This window comes from Pezoporus flaviventris, unplaced genomic scaffold, assembly GCF_033815535.1.
Source record: "Pezoporus flaviventris isolate CSIRO_AGI_PZ_B2104156 unplaced genomic scaffold, CSIRO_AGI_Pfla_v1 ptg000007l, whole genome shotgun sequence".
In the NCBI taxonomy this organism is placed as follows: domain Eukaryota; kingdom Metazoa; phylum Chordata; class Aves; order Psittaciformes; family Psittacidae; genus Pezoporus; species Pezoporus flaviventris.
In genome coordinates, this window is record NW_026892555.1 from 19,726,142 (window position 1) to 19,746,785 (window position 20,644).

Sequence of the window (20,644 nt, forward strand, 5' to 3'; positions counted from 1 at the left end):
GTAGAGGTTTGAACCCCAACCCATTCTCTTACTTGCTGTGTTTTAGGGTACTACAACTTTGCTGTTCCAAAGTCTGTTGAGCTACCATTCCCTGTAGCAGCCACTGTTTCCCAGCCTAATTCCAGGGAAATCAGTGATAATGCTGCATGCCAACAGCCTCTGGATCAAGGCCCAAAAGCACAGTTCAGCACTACGCCCCTAGTGGGTTTCCAAATATTGGAACTGCTCTAGTGCCAATGGAAGAGGTCTGTGCACTGTTTCTCAGTCATGAACAGACCCAGCAAGTACCACAAAACTCCAAATAGTTAAGAGGATGCTTTGAATAATCTACTTACATTCAGGACAAAATACAAAAATAAGCTGTCAATTTACATTTTGCAACTTTACAGGAATCTGGATAGTCTCATCTCTGAAAATTCTCAGAATTAATGTCGTCAACACAGGAGGAAAAAAAAGGCAAGCAAATGCCTATTTTTTGATGAAAGACAAAGTTAACCCTGACATGTTTAGATTCCTGTGAAAGTCAAGGATTACAGGCTACATAAGCCTAAAAAGCCGGATGGGAAAAAAGCTTTGGAGTTCCTAAGGAGCAAAGTGCCAACTGTCCTTAATAAGGTGGGCTGAAGTTCTGTGATGAGACCAAACAATTCATTTCCCTGTGACTGATCATCGTCTAAGTAAATGACAGAAAAAATCATAATGCACTAACAAGTACAGCTTTAAAAATTTTTGAAAGGTAGCAAGCAAATTAAGCATGAGATTTTCCCTGCATATTTACTATCTTGGAAAGAATACATTTTCCAAATAAAATATTTGGGAGCTCAGATTTCATCTTATTTTGTCTAGTTATGGCTTAATTAAATTCTTAGCCTATGAAGGGAAAAATGAAGATGTGAAACTGAAATGCTAGATGTCTTGTTTATTATAGTTTGAGTGCTAAATAATCTACATTTTTTAAACCTCAGATGACACAATGATAGGTCTGATTTTGCTCCATATGCAGATACTAGGAAATGTGCCATATGTTCACTTGGGAAATCCTGCTGTTTGGCCTAATATGGACGCAGTAAAAAACTGGCACTGGCCATACAAATCGCGCATATCAGGATGAGTATGACAGAGGGGAAAAAAAAACAAATAAATTGGACAAATGAATTGCAATTTAAAAACCTTTCATGATTAATGATGATTGGTAAGACTATAAAACAACAGCACTACGTCTTGAAATGAATCGGTAGCTGTGCCACAGAACCAGGTATACCTCCTAGTATAATCATTTTTAAACTATCTTTAACATGGATAACTTTGACTTATTGGTTAACGTCCTTAGCTCAATATAGATTTTGGCTCCTCAAACCTCTCCTTGGAATTCTCTTTAATACACTAGTTGAAAGGCAATATAGGAAATATTATTTAAATACGAAAAGGCATAGAATAATTGAAAATAATTACACAAAATGTTTAATTTTAATTATTTCTCTTATATCTGTCCTTCTCACCCTCACTATTGTGTGAATATTACACAATACATACAACTTGCATAGTGAAACAAAAAGCTTCTATCACTACAGCACACCACAAAAATAGAGAAAAAGGCACAAATTACATCTTAAGATTTAAAAATGTTCAATGGAATACAGTTGAGTTTGACGGGTTTTCCAGCACAAGTGAAATAAGGCAGTTGGATTTTCCTATTTTGATAATAATATTATATGCTATGTGACATGTTCGCAAAAACAAGTCTGAGTGCTAAGTTGTAAGTACATTGTTGCCCCGTCTGTTCCGCAGCAAAGCTCCAGTGCCTAGTTCCTGCCTCACTTGCCAAATCTGGGAACTTCTAAGTCTTCCTCTCTTAGGAATTCCATGCTTAAAAATGAAGATGTTATTGATCTTAGGCAAATTCAGAATTTGAATTTATATTGTCTGAACTATTGTCTGAAGTTATCAACAGTGACACCCAGATTCATTCTGCTTAAATATAGACATCTAAGGTGCGTATTTTAGAAGCCAAGCCATCTTTTTTCTTCCTGTATAATTGATAAAGAGAAGCATGTATAAAAAAACACTCATGTGACCAAAAATTGCATGAGTGCCCAAAAATAGGTTTAATGAAGTGCTCTTATGCATGGCTAAGTACCTTATTTAGGAGGTATGACTACAGCTCTGTAGTTGCGTATCTATTGCTTAGTCTGAGAACTTTCTCCAGTTCCTGGTTTGGTTGTGTTCTGATACCATGTCATAAAAAAAAAAAATAGCTATGCACATTCCCTCCCATTTTCCTACCCATACATTTTCGCACCCATGCATTTTCCCAGCATATAAGCCAGGCATCCACAGATCTGCATGTTTCATAGGAAAATCCCTATTGATGGTAGATCTTCTATATTAAAAAGGAAGCCCTAAAATCTAGGGATATGTAGTTTTTAACCCACGGCCCTAACCTAAAACGTAATTTATCTAAAAAGCTGCTGGGGCAGAATTTGCAATTGGCAAACATAAAACAATGCATTTGTCTAGTAAATGTAGAAATTACTTCTTCAACCTGCAAGACCCCGATTCTAGTTTGTCATAAATAATTCATAATTTTGTTTCATGTCTGCAGGACTGGTGGGCTTCCTACAGGAGAAATACATCTGTTTTTCTCTACAAAATAATGTCTGTAAATTCTGGGTCATAGAATGAGCTTATAATCAGTTCTCCAATTTCCTCAGAATGTCTGACAGTTTACTGAAGTGACTAGACATAGCTTTTAGTATGAATATATACATTTGTGCATGCTCATACATGTGGTATAAAATACAAAAATATTTTTAAAGTTTTAGAGGAATACTATTAAGACAGGAGAATCAGAGTTAGAAAATGTCTAACTGAGACCTCATTTCCCTGACTAAAGGAACAGGTGCATTACCTGACAGGAACAGAAAGCTGTTATACTTTGGTTGAATAAGCAGAGGAGTACGTGTAATACACATTGATACAGTAGGCTCAGTATTCACTAGATGCCGCATCTGGGAGAATGAGTGGTTTAAAGTAGTATATTTCAAACAATTTTACCTTCAGCTGACTCACAATCAATTCATATTTCTTTGCACCTCACTACAGTACATGAATCCTGCTTTATGCCTCATTTGCAGTTCTGGATGGTTCACCAATGAGATGTGTCTCACTAGTCAAGAAGTCCTGGCCTAGAACAGAGATCTGATTGATTTTTGAAACAATGCATTAAAAACTTCACCTGCTACAAAAGAGATTTCTATTCTTCACTTTCACCAAAAGTTATCATGTCACCTTTCAAAAAAAAAAACAAACTACAAAAGGTGATTTGAAGAATTACTAACAAGCTATTATGCATGAGTAATAACATAAAATGCTAAAAACAGAAGCTGGAAAAACGGTTTCCAGACATCTGTCCTCTCTGCCTCAGGATGATGTATTCAAGGTGAAAGTTGATTTCCTCAGTGCTTACAGGCAGATCATACTTATATTCCTTATTCTGCAAATTATACTAATTCAGGAGAGGACATAATCAGCACAAAGCCAAAGGCAGAAATTAAATCCTACAACAGTCCACTGATGATTACCAACAATGTAAAGGTGCTCAGCACAGTAATGATTGCAATAAACACAGATAAAGAGATAACATTCTCTTTGTCAAATACACAGTTATCACCCTCTTTGGATGAAATCCTTTGTACAAACACTTCTTTGGGTGAGCAGGCTGATCGCAAAGCTCCTTATTATGCAGAGAAGTTACACTGATCTTGAAGTCCATGGTGGTTATGCATTGCACAAATCGGCTCTTTTACCTTCAGAAGTTTGGAATTTAATTTTAGAGTTATTTTTAGTCACATGGAAAATATCTTAAGAGATTTATTGCAGTATCTTTATTTTCAGGTGATTGAATTGGACCTTAAAAGGCTTTCAAACTTGTGCTGGATGTCAATATGTCCCGGTGATCTGCGATGGAAACAAAGGCTAATGTATGTGTTAACTATAAGACAGATCATTCTCCAAATGACAGTAAGATTGAGATTAGCCTTTTAATCTTTTGAAACAGGAGGTAAGAGAACAAATCCATGCACTGGGTTGTTTATTAATTTCTGCTTTTCAGTACACTGGATAAAAGTCAGAGCCTTCCATATCTTGGGAATGAGTTCAAAGAGACTAATTTATCTTGCTTTCATGTCATTGTAAGATTTATGGTCTCCTGCGTTGCTCCTATCTTCAGTTGATTGGAATACCAGAAAAATATTTTCTTGATGAAGACGTGCCTCTGGAATTCATTTTCTTTGACAATGTCATGGAGACTGGGTTTTATAAGTATTAAGGCAGTGTAAATATTTTACTTTGGGAAGTTTTCCACTTAATACTGAAGCTTTATCTTAGTGGAGCAAAGGCAGTTCCAGCCGTTACGTTAAATGCTTTGGGAGAAGGGGGTGTTAGGGCTAATTTCATAATTGATTGTTATCCTAACTGTAAGGCTTCATAATACTTGGTGATATACCACAGAATAAATTTCCAAATAAATCTCATTTTCAGGGAGAAAAAAATGCTTCCGAAAGAGATACCCATATGCCACATAGAGATGAAATTTAAAATGCCTGTCTTGAGGGAAATCTCCCAGTTTAGTTAGCTTCTCAGGGCTTAACTCTGAAAATAACAAACTGCTTTTGTGAATATCTGCAAATGGGACACAAGCATTCTTATAAACACTTTTAATTACTTGAAGAAGGAGTGAAGAAATGAAATAGGTAAGAATAAATGGTCCTGATCTACAACAGTGCATCAGTCATCACTGCACGGTAGTCTAGCACCATCCAAACAAGTTTGTTGAGGAGCTGAGACACTACTAGTGCTGGCCTTAATATCAAAAGCCCCAGAGTTTGTTTTGAGTGATTTTCATCTACAAAATATTCCTCCCTTTTCTATTGTTTAAGTGACATATCTTCATTTTTTCCTTCTTGCTCTGATTCTCAGGGTCTTTACAATTCATATTTAGTCTCTTTTAGGGAAGAATCTCTGATTAAAAAAAATAAATAAAAACCAAAACTGGTGCTTAGCACTTTAAGTATTTTTGCTTTCAACTTTATTTGAAGATCCAATTTCTTGATGCAAATATTGATACATATTTTCAAAATGAAAATAAAATCTCCAATCATTGCATTTACTTCAGCTGCAAGACATGGGAAGTACCCAAAATATACATTGTTTTCTAAGAAATGCAAACCATTACATTGGATTTCTTTCAAGAATTCCTTTTTGTTCCAATCTCTCTTAATGAATGGTACAGGAAGATGAATCATTAGCTGTATATTTTAGGAATAAAATCCAATTAGCACCATAAGGAGGTGAAATTGCTGAACTAAAAATGTTGAGTTGTCAAATTTTTTATATTCAAGAGGTGAGATTGTTGAACTAATTGTGAATTCTCTTCTAGCTTAAATATTTTTCAGAGTTCTAACTGGAGCATGAAGATACAACTAAGGCAGGTCCATTTGTGTCAGCCCAGCACCTCCTGCCAGAGTCAACAAGATTTAATTAAAATTAATCTACCTCTGGGGAAAAAAAAAAAGGTTTGTGCACTGATTTGGAAATTTGGAATTCAACGCCTCTCTGAAACTTTCCAGTTTATTTGGAATGACAAAGAAAATCAGATGCTGTCTACATTAATATTATCAGCCTTGATGGCTACTTTTTTTTTTTAAGTGATCCTTAATGAAGTCTATCATTTAAAGTCCAGGAGTTGCACAAAGTCATTACAGAATAAAACCTCTTGCCACTAAAATGCATTTTTTCATTCTAACGAGGTATTACCGTAAGAACTGTTGTCCGTGCTGTTTTCTTTTTGGCAAAGAAAATGGGCTTTCTGGAGCAAAGTTCATGGTTCATCCTATTACAAGCTGCATAACAAAAACTTACTTTGGCAGACAAACTACATCCAAGAACCCATTCAAGCATATTGTATGAGCTGAGAAAACACTGGACCAGAAACTGGGAAAACTGTGTTTGGAGAAGCTTAACCTCCTGTTATTCTATGAAGACGATACACTTACTGCAGTCCTTAATAGCATTTCCAGGAAGCCCAGTGCTGCAGAAATGAGCATTTTCTGATGCAATTTTCTGAAAGACCAGGGCATGATTACAGGGCATAGTGCTGCAGAGTGCAGAGATGTCAGAACAAGATGCATATACACAACCCACTGCATATCATACATATGGATTTTAAAAACTCCACTTTAAGAGTCACTGACTTCGGATCGCCTACATTTTCTAATGAACTTGAAATGACACTGAACTGCAGTACTTTGCTGGAACAGGTAACTATTCCCTTAAAATGCCTGCGGCTGTCTTCTTGGTTAATAAAGAACGCAGCAAGGCCTGTTTTTACTGAAAGGCACAAAATTAAGATTTCTCAAAGCTTGGAAGCAAAGTATCCACTTACTTTACCACAAATCTGAAAGGATACTTATGAATGGTTGCAGAATTGCTGGAAATTGAGGAAGAGAGGTGAGCTAGAGCTCACGAAAGGAAAAGAACTGCGTTAGAGAAGAAAATAATTTCTGCCTTTAAGTGAAGGAATACCATCAGTGTATCTTCAAAAACACTTTCAATGTCTAGTCAGAGTTTGGTAAAAACCCACACCAGTGACAAATAGATAATAATACACAAAAGAAAATATGCTAATAACATAAATGTAGAAGTAGATAAAGACATTCCAGGGTAGCCAAAGGGACCAAACAAGGATTTGGCTTAAAGAAGGGGCAGAAAAACCGAATAATCATGCTACAGACAAGGCAGAAAACAAAATTATATTGCATAATAATGTCAACTTAAATTGTGATATGGTTACTATGGTAATATGACATTCATTTTTAGTTATATTTTTTGTCAGATCTCAATAAAAGAGATTGACATTTACTACAATTATTAAATTTGCCATGTAAAACATAAATAACAATTAAATTGCACTATGGAAGTTATTGCTTTATCATTTGTGACTTCTATAGGCACAAAGAAAGAGCCAAAGAATTTCATCAGTAACAACTATACATTCTCATTTTTAATTTTAATTCAGTCTATATAGCTATGGTAAAAGGTATGAAAATTAAAGGCATTCATTGAATTGCCTCCTGCAGATTCCAGAACCACTTCGCTACCAGAAACCACAAACTCAAGTTAGCAGAGAGCTTTATTAAATATTAGCCATTTCCCTCAGCTGCACTCCGTGGTGTAACATATACACCTTTATATACCAATTTTTTAAATAAGAAATTGAAACAAAATCTGTTCTTTATACATTCAAAGAGAGCTTAGCCTCCAGAGCACAGCGCAACTAAGGATTACAAACACACAGTGAGTTTGCGTGTTTGTGCAAAGTCAACAAAACAGCACTTTAAGAATATATGCGCAACCAAGAAAGGTACTAGCCTCATTAATTTAAAAAAATAAATTAAAAATCCTACTACCCTCCATTTTCGCTAAACGCAAAACTACATTTAATTCCATAAATGTAAGCTGCAGTTAATACTTAGTAAAATATGTTCAATTTTCTGATACAGCTGAGGTCTGTGTTTACATATTTAGATTATTAATGGTCTTTTAGCACAGTTAAAGACATAGCTGTGATATACAGAAGCATAACACTGCAATGGAAGGCCAAACTCTGCTTCAAAGATACTGAATATCGGCACTAAATATCAAGACTTCCCCGAGCTCATTCTGCTTAAGTGAGAAAAGTAAAATAGTAAGCGCTATTTTTCAGTAAGCAGTATGCAACAAATGTACATGATTAATAAAAAAAAAAGCAAGTAATTAGTAACAGAGCAAAATATAAACACCATGTTGCAATGGAATTATTTTTTAAAAGTCACTCTACAGTAAATTGTGAAAATGAAATTCCCCAAAACCAGGATAAGATTTGCTCACTGCAGAGCATGCTTGTAGCTGAGTTCAGACTGTCACTTAAACCTGGAATTCAATCACTTTGTTATGGGTTTAATTAAAACGTTCTTTAATGTTTGAAAAGAAACACAGCAGATTTAGCCTATTTACTAAAGTAAGTTAGTTCTGCTACAGTTAGGGAAGTTTTCTCTTCTCTCTTCTCCAAACATATTAGCTTTCTCTTCAAAAAGATCCCAAATTCTACCTACCATTGGTCAGAGGCCCAATGCTGCTCAGTACAGATTCTACAGCTAGATAAGGGCTGGCTTTTAAACAACAAAAAAGAAAAGGGGGGGGAGGGGGGATTTTCTAGTAGAACATCATCTGAAAAAAAGTAAAACATCAGTATGACTAGGTCATTGGTTGTTCTGTTGTTTTAGGGAAAATAAAATTGGAGGAAGGGAGGGAAGCAATTCACATCTCAGAAAAACCACACAGAAGCCGCAGCGTATCTACACGTCCTGAACACTGTCAGCGTTGTCACGCTGCACGAGTGAGAAACCCGTAAGACTAAATTAGTAGACAAACAGAACTGTACTAGCAGTTTTGTTTCTCAGAAGACAATTCTGCAAAGGTAATAGAGAGGAAAAGCTCTCCCTCTTCTCCAGAAGTTAGAAAAGAATCAAGATGCTACAATCCATTGCAACCTACCAATAGCAGGTAGAATCACAGTAAACCTGCTATAGGTAGTCTGGGCTGTTGTTACTGGACAAAGTCAGTACCCTTCAGGACCTTCTTACAGAGACTCAGCATTACAGATAGTACCAAACTCCTTACTCATCCTCATAAACAGGCATAGCTTAATCCTCGTCATAAGTGTCTAATTATTTTATTAAAACTTCTGCACTAAAGGATTTCTGACTTTTGTCGACCCAAGGTACTTCTTAATTTAATGATTAAATACTGCATTTTCTCTGGCTCTCTTCCCATAAATTTCTATTGCTTCCCCTGCCCATAGTTATTATTAATTTCCTTTTTATTCTAGATTGAGACAGGAGATAATCATAGCTTTAGTTTCTACCTGAAAACTGGAATAGCCCTGAAATGTTGATCCACTTCCCTAAATCTGTATGAAGAGGACTGATATAACTAAAAGAGGAGTTTTACGAAGAAGAAACTTGTTTGCTCTAAGTTATTACCTCAAGAATCATACAAAACATACACTGAAATGGAAGACAGACACCACAAGAAACAAAAGCAAAACTACCGAGACTACTGTTTTCAGATTGACACTGGTTTCACTTTACAGCTCCATGGACTAGCAAAGCGGTGAAAAATGCTGGAACAGGAGCAGGAAGATAAAACCTTATTTGGATGCAGTTCAAATTCCTTTAAACCTTGAAACTTCAGTTAATATGTTAAAAAACACTGTAGAGTACCTCTAATGCCCAATTTCTGCATCCTGTTCTAGCACCAGAAAAAGTCAGTGACAGCTCTTTGCAGCCACGCATGGAAAAGAGTATTTATCCAATTTTAAACTCAACCTGCAAAATACTTGTACAAATTATTAGATTTATTCATGAAGTGAAGGAATATCATTATGCTTTCTCAACAATTGTGGTTTCTTTCTTCTGGAATGGTCAATAGTGATAAAAAAAAACTATTCAGGTTGGTAATTCTTACATAAAGAATTCTAAAAAGCTTAGAGATCCTTTTGTCCTTAATGGATACTTCTGAACACAACCAAATCTGCACAAAGTACTGTCCATCTGAGCCTTGGATATCAACTGCATTATTTTAAACAGTCTATATACATTACTTTTAATATTTCACTGGCTTCAAAAAAGTCAGCAGGTAGAAAAACATAGGTTAAAAGTTAAAACATCTTTATTTTACTTGAGATTGCTTGCAACTATGCTTCATTTCCACAGGTCCAAGTAAAGATAGTACACTTTTGAAGAGACCTGGGTTAAAGATCGATCAACTCAGGTACTCAGAAATAGAAATAATCAAAATCAGAGGCTGCACTACAGTGCTGTGTCATATATGTTGCAGAAGAAAAACAGCGATAATCTTGGGAAATGGCCAGTTTCCAGCCTTTCAGAAGGAAATGTAATTGTCTGATGCTTTATGTTACATTGTCATATTTTAAATTGCAATAAACTACCATCAGCGATGTTCTCAGTATCACTTAATCATAATCCAGTAATTAAAGAAGAGACATTTGAAAAAAGATATAACATGAAACAGAGGGACAGACATTTTCATTTATTTAATTCACGCTACTTTTTGATGATTCTCAGCTAGTTTATGCCTGCTTTTTCTTCTCTCCTTCTCTTCCCTCTTATTTTGGTCTCTTTTTTCACTCTGTTCACACCCCAACATCCCCAACAGCAGTCCCAAAAGACAGAGCCTACGCCGCCAACTCATACTGGCAGTTCTTCCAAGAATGAAAGCAAAGGGACTCTGGGGACCACTTTCATTCTACCGCCATTGGTAATGCAATAGAATAAAACCTTTCTATGTGGGAAAACACATATATACAGTCCATAAAGAACATGTGCACAAAACCTGCATCTTCAGACCCAAGTAGGCTCAACAGTCTTGCTTGTAGTTCTTAAAATAAAATGTATTCTCCAACCACACTGTAGTGTGTGGAAACCAACATAAAAATCCTCTTTTTTCCTGAGATAAAAAGGATGCTAGAAAATTAAGCCTTCAAATACAATCACTTTTAAATATTTGAGACTTTTTTGGCTATTTCCCTATTATTTTGGACATCTGAATAGCCATGATTTTCTCCTAGAATTAGCTCATATAGACAACTTTCTATAATACCAGAATAGCTCCATTTCTGCATAGAATTAATTTAAGAATAGAAAAAAACCCTGCCACAATGATCTCCCATAAAACATGCTTCTCTAGAAGGTGATTCTTGCAGTTAACATTAAAAAACAGAAGAAAAGACTTTAGGAAGCCTTCAGGAAATTGCTTGACCACAACTACAAACTTCAAATAGATAAAATGAGTTTTCTTAACTTAGTTGATAATAATAAGCAGAACATGTACAGATTTATAAATTTTAATACTGAAATTATATATCAAATTATGAAACATATTGTATGCATGACTTCAGTACAAAGATAATAATATGTTATCTTCTGCTCTTAACAGCGGCTGAACGTAACAAAATTGTAAGGCTTCCCAGTATTACTGCTGAGAATAGCAATGGCACGACGACATATACAGGTCCAAAATTAAGGCCTATCCTATCGTTGAATTCTGGGATAATAGCTCTCAGAGACACTGATATTCTCCTCTAAAAACCCACTTGACCAATCAGACATTGATTAGGCACCAAAGAAGAGTCTTTTTCATTATCTCCAGCAAAAGAAAATTAATTAATAAGAGAAACATTAGAGAAGAAAACTATTCAGAAGACCTTCTAATTTTCAACATCATGTGATATATAACATAAATATATTCTAAGCATACTTGTATGTGTTAATTAGTGAACTCTAGTAAAAGTATCCAAATAAAACAAGAAGAGGCTAACGACTGAGAAAAACAATTTGTTTTTAAATAATATGTTGACTAGATGTGATCACAAACATCAGAACAGATCTGATTTCAGGCACAAAGTCTATGTTCTTCCTGTTGGTAAATATTCTTTATACTTTCCATGTTTATCATGCAACTCTACTTTGGTTAAGTGCATGTTACATATCTGAATTACCTATTTATTTGTATATCACTTTCTCCCTCTCTCTTTCTGCATGTGTACAACATAAAACCACTTCTAGAGCTGAAATATTGCTGAGAACAGGAAGGAGGCTGGAGGGGGGGTTATCATCCCATTATATACGATACTCTCTCTCCTGCTCCTTAGCATCAAATTAAGGTGCCATATTTCTCAGAGACCATGCAGATAACTGAGGAACACTCAGAGTCACTAAATACTGAACCCATGAGCTGAAACCAGAGTAAAGGGCAACAGGCAAAAGAAGTTAGATAAAAATGTTTACATAAATTACAATCAATTTGTTCCCAAATAAGCCCAAATAAAATATGGTGGAATACAAAAGGTGAGGGAAAAGGAAAACAATTTTATTAGCTGTAAAAGATATTATAGATGTCTAACTTGTTTCAAGCTTGCAGAATAAATGTGGTAATGAGGTCATAGCTGGGCAGCAGAGGAAGGCTGACAGATTATACTGCTCCAGCCGCCAAATTCTAAGGAGAATCTTGGGAGAGTGATGGTATCATTTCCATGGAAACACATGAGCGAGCTCACTCTCTTCTTTCCCTTTCCACCGTATTTGAAGTTCTATTATGGTCTTCCTCAGAAATTAAATCCATTCAATGAAACAATTTTTACTTTTGTGTTCCAGCAAAAGGTTGAGCCTTCTGGTGCCTTAGGACAAGGGGCAATGGGTGTAAACTGGAGCATAGGAGGTTCCATGTGAACATCAGGAAAAATTTCTTTACTGTGAGAGTGACAGATCACTGGAACAGGTTGCCCGGGGGGTTGTGGAGTCTCCTACTTTGGAGATATTCAAGGCCCGCCCAGACAAGTTCCTGTGTGATGTACTCTAGGTTACCCTGCTCTTGCAGGGGGGCTGGACTAGATGATCTTTTGAGGTCCCTTCCAACCCTTGGGATTCTGTGATTCTGTGATTCCAGTGCCTTTTGGTACAATCACATCAAGAAAATGAAGGGAAGGCTCCATTCTCTGACTAAACTGGATCTTACTACACTAGTGCTGAAACAGCTACAATTTCACCCAATGCCAAGTAACACTGAGATAAACCAGTGAAGAAAAAATTCTCATACTAATGACAATAACTAACAGTAAGAAACTGAGAAGCCATAGAATTATAGAATAGTTAGGGTTGGAAAGGACCTTAAGATCATCTAGTTGCAACCCCTCTACACCTCACACTAAACCATGTCACCCAAGGCTCTGTCCAACCTGGACTTGAACACCACCAGGGATGGAGCATTCACAACTTCCTTGGGCAACCCATTCCAGTGCCTCACCACTCCCACAGTAAAGAACTTCTTCCTTATATCCAATCTAAACTTACCCTGTTTAAGTTTGAACCCATTACCCCCTGTCCTATCACTATAGTCCCTAACGAAGAGTCCCTCCCCAGCATCCTTGTAGGCCCCCTAAAAGCCATGAAAAGACTCAGGTCATCACACAAAGATTTCAAAGTATCACACAAAGTATCTCCAATACTTCAATACTGCAACTACTGCCAGATGTTTTAATTCAGTAGTATGAACAGCCATCACCTTCCATTAACCTGCTTTTTGAGCCCTGTTTCAGATTACTAAAATTCTGCTATAAAGCTAGTAGCCATTAAAAAAACACATGGTAACACTCTGTATAGTGCAATGACTATGATTCAACAAAGCTACAAGCACTTGGACAAGCTCTGTCACACTGCGATTGTCATTTTCCATGTTGTTTTTTTAATAAGAAGGAATAAGGAACGCACATTGTTCATGACCACCTGAATACAATAAGAGACCCCTCAGCTGGTGCTTCTTAGGCTTGTTTCAAAAAGCCCAGGAAGTATCTTATAGGCTACAAAATAAAAATAAGATAAAATTTTAAAAGATAACATTTTCGAATAATTTCAGTGGATCATATCAGTATAAACACCAAATACTTTCTTACCTGTCTGATGTTGTGTCACTTGTTACTTGATGCTTTACGCCTGAACCATTCTTAATTGAGTCTTGTCTTGTGAGCCCTTGTGATCTGTTTTTGTCCAAAACTTGTGTGGATATGTCACCTGGCGGTCCTTGGTACTGTGAATGCTCCTGCAACTTTGCTTTTTTCTCTTGAGGTGCTTCCTCATTCCGCTGACCTCTATTACCTTCTTGGTCAGGCTGCTGCGGTGCGTTCGATCCACTATTATAGAACCAGGCTCCTGATTTTGTGAGGATTTCCTGTTGTTTTCGGCACAAGTTACATACCCACATTACCTGTTCAGACATATTTAAATGGAAAATCTGTTAGTTTGTAAACACTATATACAAAGTTTTCATCAAGCATACAGCAACTAATTGTTGCCATTTCCAAAGGTAAAAATAATACTATTTTAATACTTTCTGTTAAAATTACAATAGTTAGCCACAGCCTAACAAAATATGCCTGTAGAATCTTGGAGGATATTGGTTTAGAAAAAAATGCAAACACAAAAATACTTTCATTCTACCTTTGCTTAATCATTTATTTATACAAGAGAAAGCAACAGACAGCAGCAGTGCAAATGAAAAGGATCTCTATATTGACATTCAAATAGCAGGAAATGTAAGATTTGAAAATTAAGTATATAGGTTGAGACTGAAAGGATGATAGGAAAAGGGAATTAAAAAAATCAATCATTAAACATTTAATCTGTTCTCTTACTAAGTCAGAAGAAGGAATTTTGGAATAGATTCTTCACTTTTGCAAACAAGTAATTTTATAATTCTCAAAGATGCTCTGCTGATTTACTTCAGCAGTGGTCTGTATCTTATATTTACATGAATAAGCTCACTTCAAGAAATTACTTGATTTTCAAAGCTATTGTAAACTAAAACCATTCTATAAGTAAATTAATAGGATATATAAGCTGGTGAGTCTCTCCACTTCATAGGCAAGACTTAGCTTTCACTTTATGCTTACTGAATTATTAAAATGATTACAGCTTCCCAGATGGGAGATCCTGCGCATAGTAATGAGATTTTTTTTTTAATATTCTAAAATGTACTTTCTTGCAAAGCTTTTTTATCCCATCACCTTAGTCACATGGCAGTGCAGGAAATTGCAAATGCCAATTATCTGTAAGTTAATTTCACATTCAGTTCTTATGTTATATGAGAATAAATCAGGATGTAATCAATCAAATACAACAGACCAACTACTAATACAATGGCACTTTCAAACTGGTTATTGGGTTAAAATTTGGACTCTAGACAGCACTACAATTCACTGCAAGTTTAGTTCTTCACTCCTTATTTTTCATTTTTATTTAGTCTTAACTCAGCTCTTCTGTTCTTTACATATTTTTGGTTTAGTTCTCAGACAAAATAATATTATTTGTAATACTCGTTCCTTGAATGTCTACACTGGGCCTTCAATCTAGTTATCATGCCTCCAGTTCTAACCCTACGTCTACCTGCCTCTTTTTCAAGGATTTACAGTATAGGACTTTCAAAGGCTTGCATATTCTTTTAAATGCAGCTTGCTCGATGGTTGGGTCACATGGAAAATGTAGTTTCTACCTCCACAATACATCTACCTCAGTCCACCAGAAAAGATTTCAGAAGTCGCAATCTGTATCTTACTTTTATTCTCCAGGCAGTTATAGAAAACCTAAGTCATGCTGTCACCATAAACACTCTGATGAAATCTTCATATAGAAGGCTATTCGGATGTGATGTTCATATACAAATGAAACATACTGACTGCCTCATTCACAGACTGCCAGGCTGGGGCAGGAAAAGGAGGTATCACTTGTCCATTTAATGATGGCAATATGCCCCATCCTGGTAAAGTTCCTTCTTAACTTTTCATAGTGCTGACACTCCATCTATGAGGACTCATGTCTGCTTATTTCAACAAGACAGAACAAACTGTCAAAGCACTGAGGGTACAAAAGAGAGACTCCATGAATAGCAGCTCACTGTCTGAAGTAGGTTAGATGTCCTGAGAACAAAGGCCTGTATATGCTTTAGGCCTGGCCATCATTCAAACAGAAATTTAAGAGTAGGTCTGTTTTGCCTTCTCTAATTAAGTTAGAGAGTACAAGAAAGATCCGAACTGAAATTTCAGCAGCAAAGACAGAAGTACTTTTAGCCTCTTTAATTGATAGCAATTAAAAGCCTTTAGTATTTCTGCCTGGTTTGTACACATCTGAAAGACATTCTAAACTTTCCATAGACTTGCCAGTGCAATGAAAGGGCCAGATCTGAAACAATCATTTAAATATACAAATATATAATAATTTGAATAACTATAAGATAAAATCTCCCAAAGCTTTTGTGTGCTAATTTTGCTTCTATTAGTAGATGTTAAAATGTCACAAAAACTAGATATCACAGTCTAAACACTTGAGCAACTATGTCCTTGGCTGGCAGCCACATTTTTTCCAAGGACTGTTCACTCCAGGATGACCAGTGTTATTCTCTTGTACCCATCAGAATGAGAGGTCCTTCTGAATGAATATGATTTAATATCTCCTCCTCTAAAAGTAGAGTCAGGAAGATTACTCCTGATCTAACTTGACTCCTGACCATTTTTTTTAAAGAAAAAATTACTTACAGCATTTCATGTCAAAGAAAATTCTAGTGTGAAAAAATGCATAAATTTATATATTTTTCAGGGTTTTTTCTGCCTTTCTAAGACTGTTCATAATACTAATAGGTAAGACTTCTGATAAAGCCTTATTTCCAATGTACTTTCAGCATTCCTACTTGCATAGTGTTGACCCAAGCAACTATACTTCTAATTTCAATTAATCACACACAATGAGCAGAATGTGACACACTGTGACAGACACATAAAGTTTACATGCTTCAGTGATCAGTCCCCAATTAGTACAGGGCTAACTGACTTCTCCATCTTACCATAACATGTAGAATCATTCTTGCAATTTAAAAAATACTGGTAATTTACAGTGCAGACCTCTCAATTAAATGACAGACATGCATGTAAGATAGTATTATACGAGCACAGATGGGAAAGTGGCATATTAATCGACAGGATTTCTCCTTCTGCCCCCACGTGTCTGCAACATACTGTTGAGCAGCTCACATACACGCAGAGAAGCTCTGTCCTTCCTGCCAAGTCCCTGCCAGGACACAGCATTTCATGGGACTGTGACAGCAACTTGGCAGAGAAGTAAAGGGGAGGCTACACAAGTGGACTGCATGTTTAATACATGCATTTTGACATACCTGCAAAGAACAACCACAGAAGTCTCCCTTGTAAAGTAGTACTTAAAAAGGAATAACCCCTTCCATTAGAAATCTGCACTTTTTGAAATAGCCACAGTACCCACTACACCCATTTTCAAATCTCCTAAACCACTGCTCTAAAGAGTTCAATGGTCTGAACACATTTTGTACATGAAAATCAGTGTTGCAATTTGTGGGAATCAGTTCTTCTCAACATGGGAACGCTACTAATGTGAAAAGAAAAATATGGGCAGAAATATGCTCTTCAACATCTCTAACTGTTATTTAAGTACGAGTTTAGAACCTGAAGTACTAGTGGCACTGTACCTAGGACTGCATTTCAGTACAAAGGCTGAAACACCACCTAGTGCCTAGAATAAGAATTGCTGAAGCTCTTTTCAAATAAGTATCTCCTGTTAAGTGTGAAAATAACCACACAAACTATAGCTAGTCTAACTTTTCATAACTTCTTAATTTAATTTGGTTTAATAGGAAAAATTTATTTTTTTATACAATACCGAAATGAAATATTCAAAATTTGGATTAAACAGATTTACCTCAAACCTTCCACTTGCTTTCCATTCACAAAGATTTATTCCATACATGAAACAAATTGTAATTCATTTGGGATTTCTTCATCGTTTTTCACAAGATTATTCGTAATATGCTTTCACTTCTGCCAACACTGCCCAAAAGCTCACATAATATCATTGTCACAAAATATTAACACCTATTATTACATAGGCCCACAAAAATTCTGCAAAACCTGCAAGAATCAGATACTTCACATCTACACATCAGGCATAATTAAGGCACAAAAAAAAATCACTCCTATGTATTCTCATATCAAGCATTACAAATTTGTCTATTAAACTCCTCAAAACACACTTCACACGCCATTTTAAATGCAGTAAGATGGGAAAGATATTTGTAAATGAATTACATCTGCATACAGTTTAAAGCAAAAAATATTTAATTTAATAAAAAGCATATATGACAATCATTTTGATATTTTCAGATATATTATCTGAAAAGACAGCCATCTTACAAAACACCAATCACTCTTCCCCTAATTATAATTAGAGATGGCCTAACAGAAACTTCTAAGAACAAAATGGAAATGTTACTTTATTTAAGCATAGATTAAGAAGCACAGTGTATTTGATTACATATCAGCCTGAATTTGATAGTTTAGACACTGCAATCTAAGAAATAATTAAACCAAATACTCTTCAGCCTTCAGAACATTACTTTGAATTACTGGTGGGCAGAGGTGCAAAACCATACTGAATGTCTTCCAAAGAACAGTAAAGTTTAGGATTATGGATTTACCAAATCTCTTAGAGTCCACCTGCTTGGCAGAAGCACCCAATATATTAGCATTATATTAACTGTTATGCTTGCTTGCGAGTGTTCTTCAGAAAATTTCAGTTGGTTTAAATATATAGGGTTTGGGGCTTTTTTTCCTCGTATTTTATACAAGATACAATTCCTTAAACATTATACAAGGTAACAAGAACACAGTATCAAAAGGAAGGGGGAGAAAAATGGAAGAGAAAGAAAACTCTTTGCTTGGATTCAGCATCAAAGTAACTAACCATGTTTAGTAACAGACTACAGTTAGCCCCTTTATTTTTTTCAACCTGTCTCGGATGTAAAGCAACTTCATTATATCATGGATCAGTGCAATGTTTGACACCACCCTGTATCAAGGAAGTTTTTTAAGGAAGAAGTTCTTCATCCGTTCATTAGTTACTACGTTGATTTGGAATAGCCATTGCTGAATCAGCGTGGGCACTCAGAATCATGAGTCAGCTGTACAGTCATCAAAGTTATGGCTATATAGCAAATCTATGCATCAGAAGATTGTAGGTCAGGGAGGTTCAGACTGGGCATTAGGAAGCATATCTTTAGCAATAGAGTGGTCAAACACTGGAACAGGGTTCCTAGAGGGGTGGATAATGCCCTGCCAGTCTTTAAGGCATTTGGATAATGCCCTTAACAACATGCATTAACTTTTGGCCAGCCCTGAACTGGTTAGGGAGTTGGACTGAATAATTGCTGTAGATCCCTCCTAACTGAAATATTCAATTCCTATCACTATTCTATTCTTAATCCCAGTCCCATTCCCATTCAGTACTACGCTGTAGCAAACAAAGGTTATATCTCAGTATTTATCTCTTCAACTCTACCTTATTCATTCAACTATAGCTGTGGGATCCTTCACCCTTTTTGCCATACCATTTCCTTCTGTGAAATTAATGCATTTAGTCAATGAAGTATACTACAGGAGCCAAGATAATCTCTGAACTTGTGATTGTTGTAAAACTTGATAAAGATTATGTACTTTTTCAATATTTTGCTGTGCCACTAGTCTGTGCTATGGTATTGACTTTCACTTTCACAAAAGTAATAAAGTTATAATCAGTGTGACCAAATGCCAAAATTGTTATAATGTTTATTAACCCTATATCCTCATCTCCCAGAACTGTATTAAGTACCACAAGGATTTCCAATACCAGTATACTGTATAAAAAGATGCAGTTTATGTGAAAAATTACTGATATTCTTCAAGATCTGTAAAGCCACTTACTTTTTCTTTTTTGTTATGGCACAGGCACAACTCAACACAGGGCCATAAAGGCTCATTAAATGAGTGGATTGGATTTTGGCATGACACAAATCTGCCCTAAGTGAACAGACCCTACAACACAGTCCCACAAAGCTTTTCTTTAACCTTGGAAATTCACATGATTATGAAATATATTAAGAATGTACAGTTAACCAAGCTACAGCTAAACTAAAGTTGCAGATTTTAGGAAAGCAGGAGATGTAAGTACACATTTGCTGTCACTTTTCTCAGTAAATTTAAGCTCACTAAATAAGCATACTGGACAGAAAGAGACAACATGTATTGATTCCCTTTGCCTGCTGATTCAGGCAACAGCTTTTGGTTTAAATTTATAAAGTTCCATTTTAAAATTAACTAGAAATAATAAGGCCAAATTCTGTCAAAATATTTTTCCAAGTCCTACAGCTACAGTGGAAAGAATGCCTTGTAATTTCCAGCTCTAATTTATTCCAAGCTAGTTTATTGCTATTTATTCCTGTACCAGTGTTGTCATTCAGATTAAATAGCTCCTTTCTCTCCCCAGTGTTTGCTGCCTGATGTCTTCAGAGAAACCAATCACATACCCTCTCTGCTTCCGTATTTCAAGACCAAATAAATTTTGCTCTTTCAGACCATGCCTATACTAGCAAGAAATAGCCATGTCATGAGGGTAGGTGTTGGCTCATGATTGCCCGCTAATTCTTATGCTTCCTGGCACAGTTAGGCATTTGCTAACCACCATCTCCCAGACAATGCCAGCACACAGTACATGAGAACAGCACGGAGCAAGAACTTGTCCTAATAAGCTACTTGGACACAGCTATCCTGCTATGGAAAGCAGAATTCAGGGTTGTTGAACGGGACTGAACCACACAGGAGTCCCTGACACACAGTTCAGAGTAGAAATTCTTATTCATTCTTAAATTCCTGATTTTACACTTAGTGCTATTTAATCTCATTTTTACTACTGGAGGTTCATAAGATCATCTGGTTCTTTATTATATAGTATTCAAGTACCCAACATCGTGTCACCAGTGTATTTAATTATAGCATTCTTGTTCTCTATGCCAGGACCACTAGTGAAAATATTAAAGATCCTCCCCAGTACTAATACTTAAGGAACTCAGCTAGGAAGTTGCTTTCCCCTCTATATTATTATTCAATTAATCCTCATATTATCGGTTTAACCAATAATTT

General features: G+C 36.0%; 1 protein-coding gene across 39 annotated transcripts in view; it reads right to left on the reverse strand.

Moving 5' to 3' along the window:
- The window catches only part of RIMS2 (regulating synaptic membrane exocytosis 2), a 457,644-nt gene that overhangs the window by 331,677 nt on the left and 105,323 nt on the right, over positions 1-20,644 (reverse strand). For all 39 annotated transcript variants that reach the window (XM_061447907.1, XM_061447901.1, XM_061447897.1 and 36 more), the window contains one exon: positions 13,568-13,878. In XM_061447907.1, the coding sequence (XP_061303891.1) occupies positions 13,568-13,878 (311 nt within the window). The remainder of the gene's footprint in view (positions 1-13,567; positions 13,879-20,644) is intronic.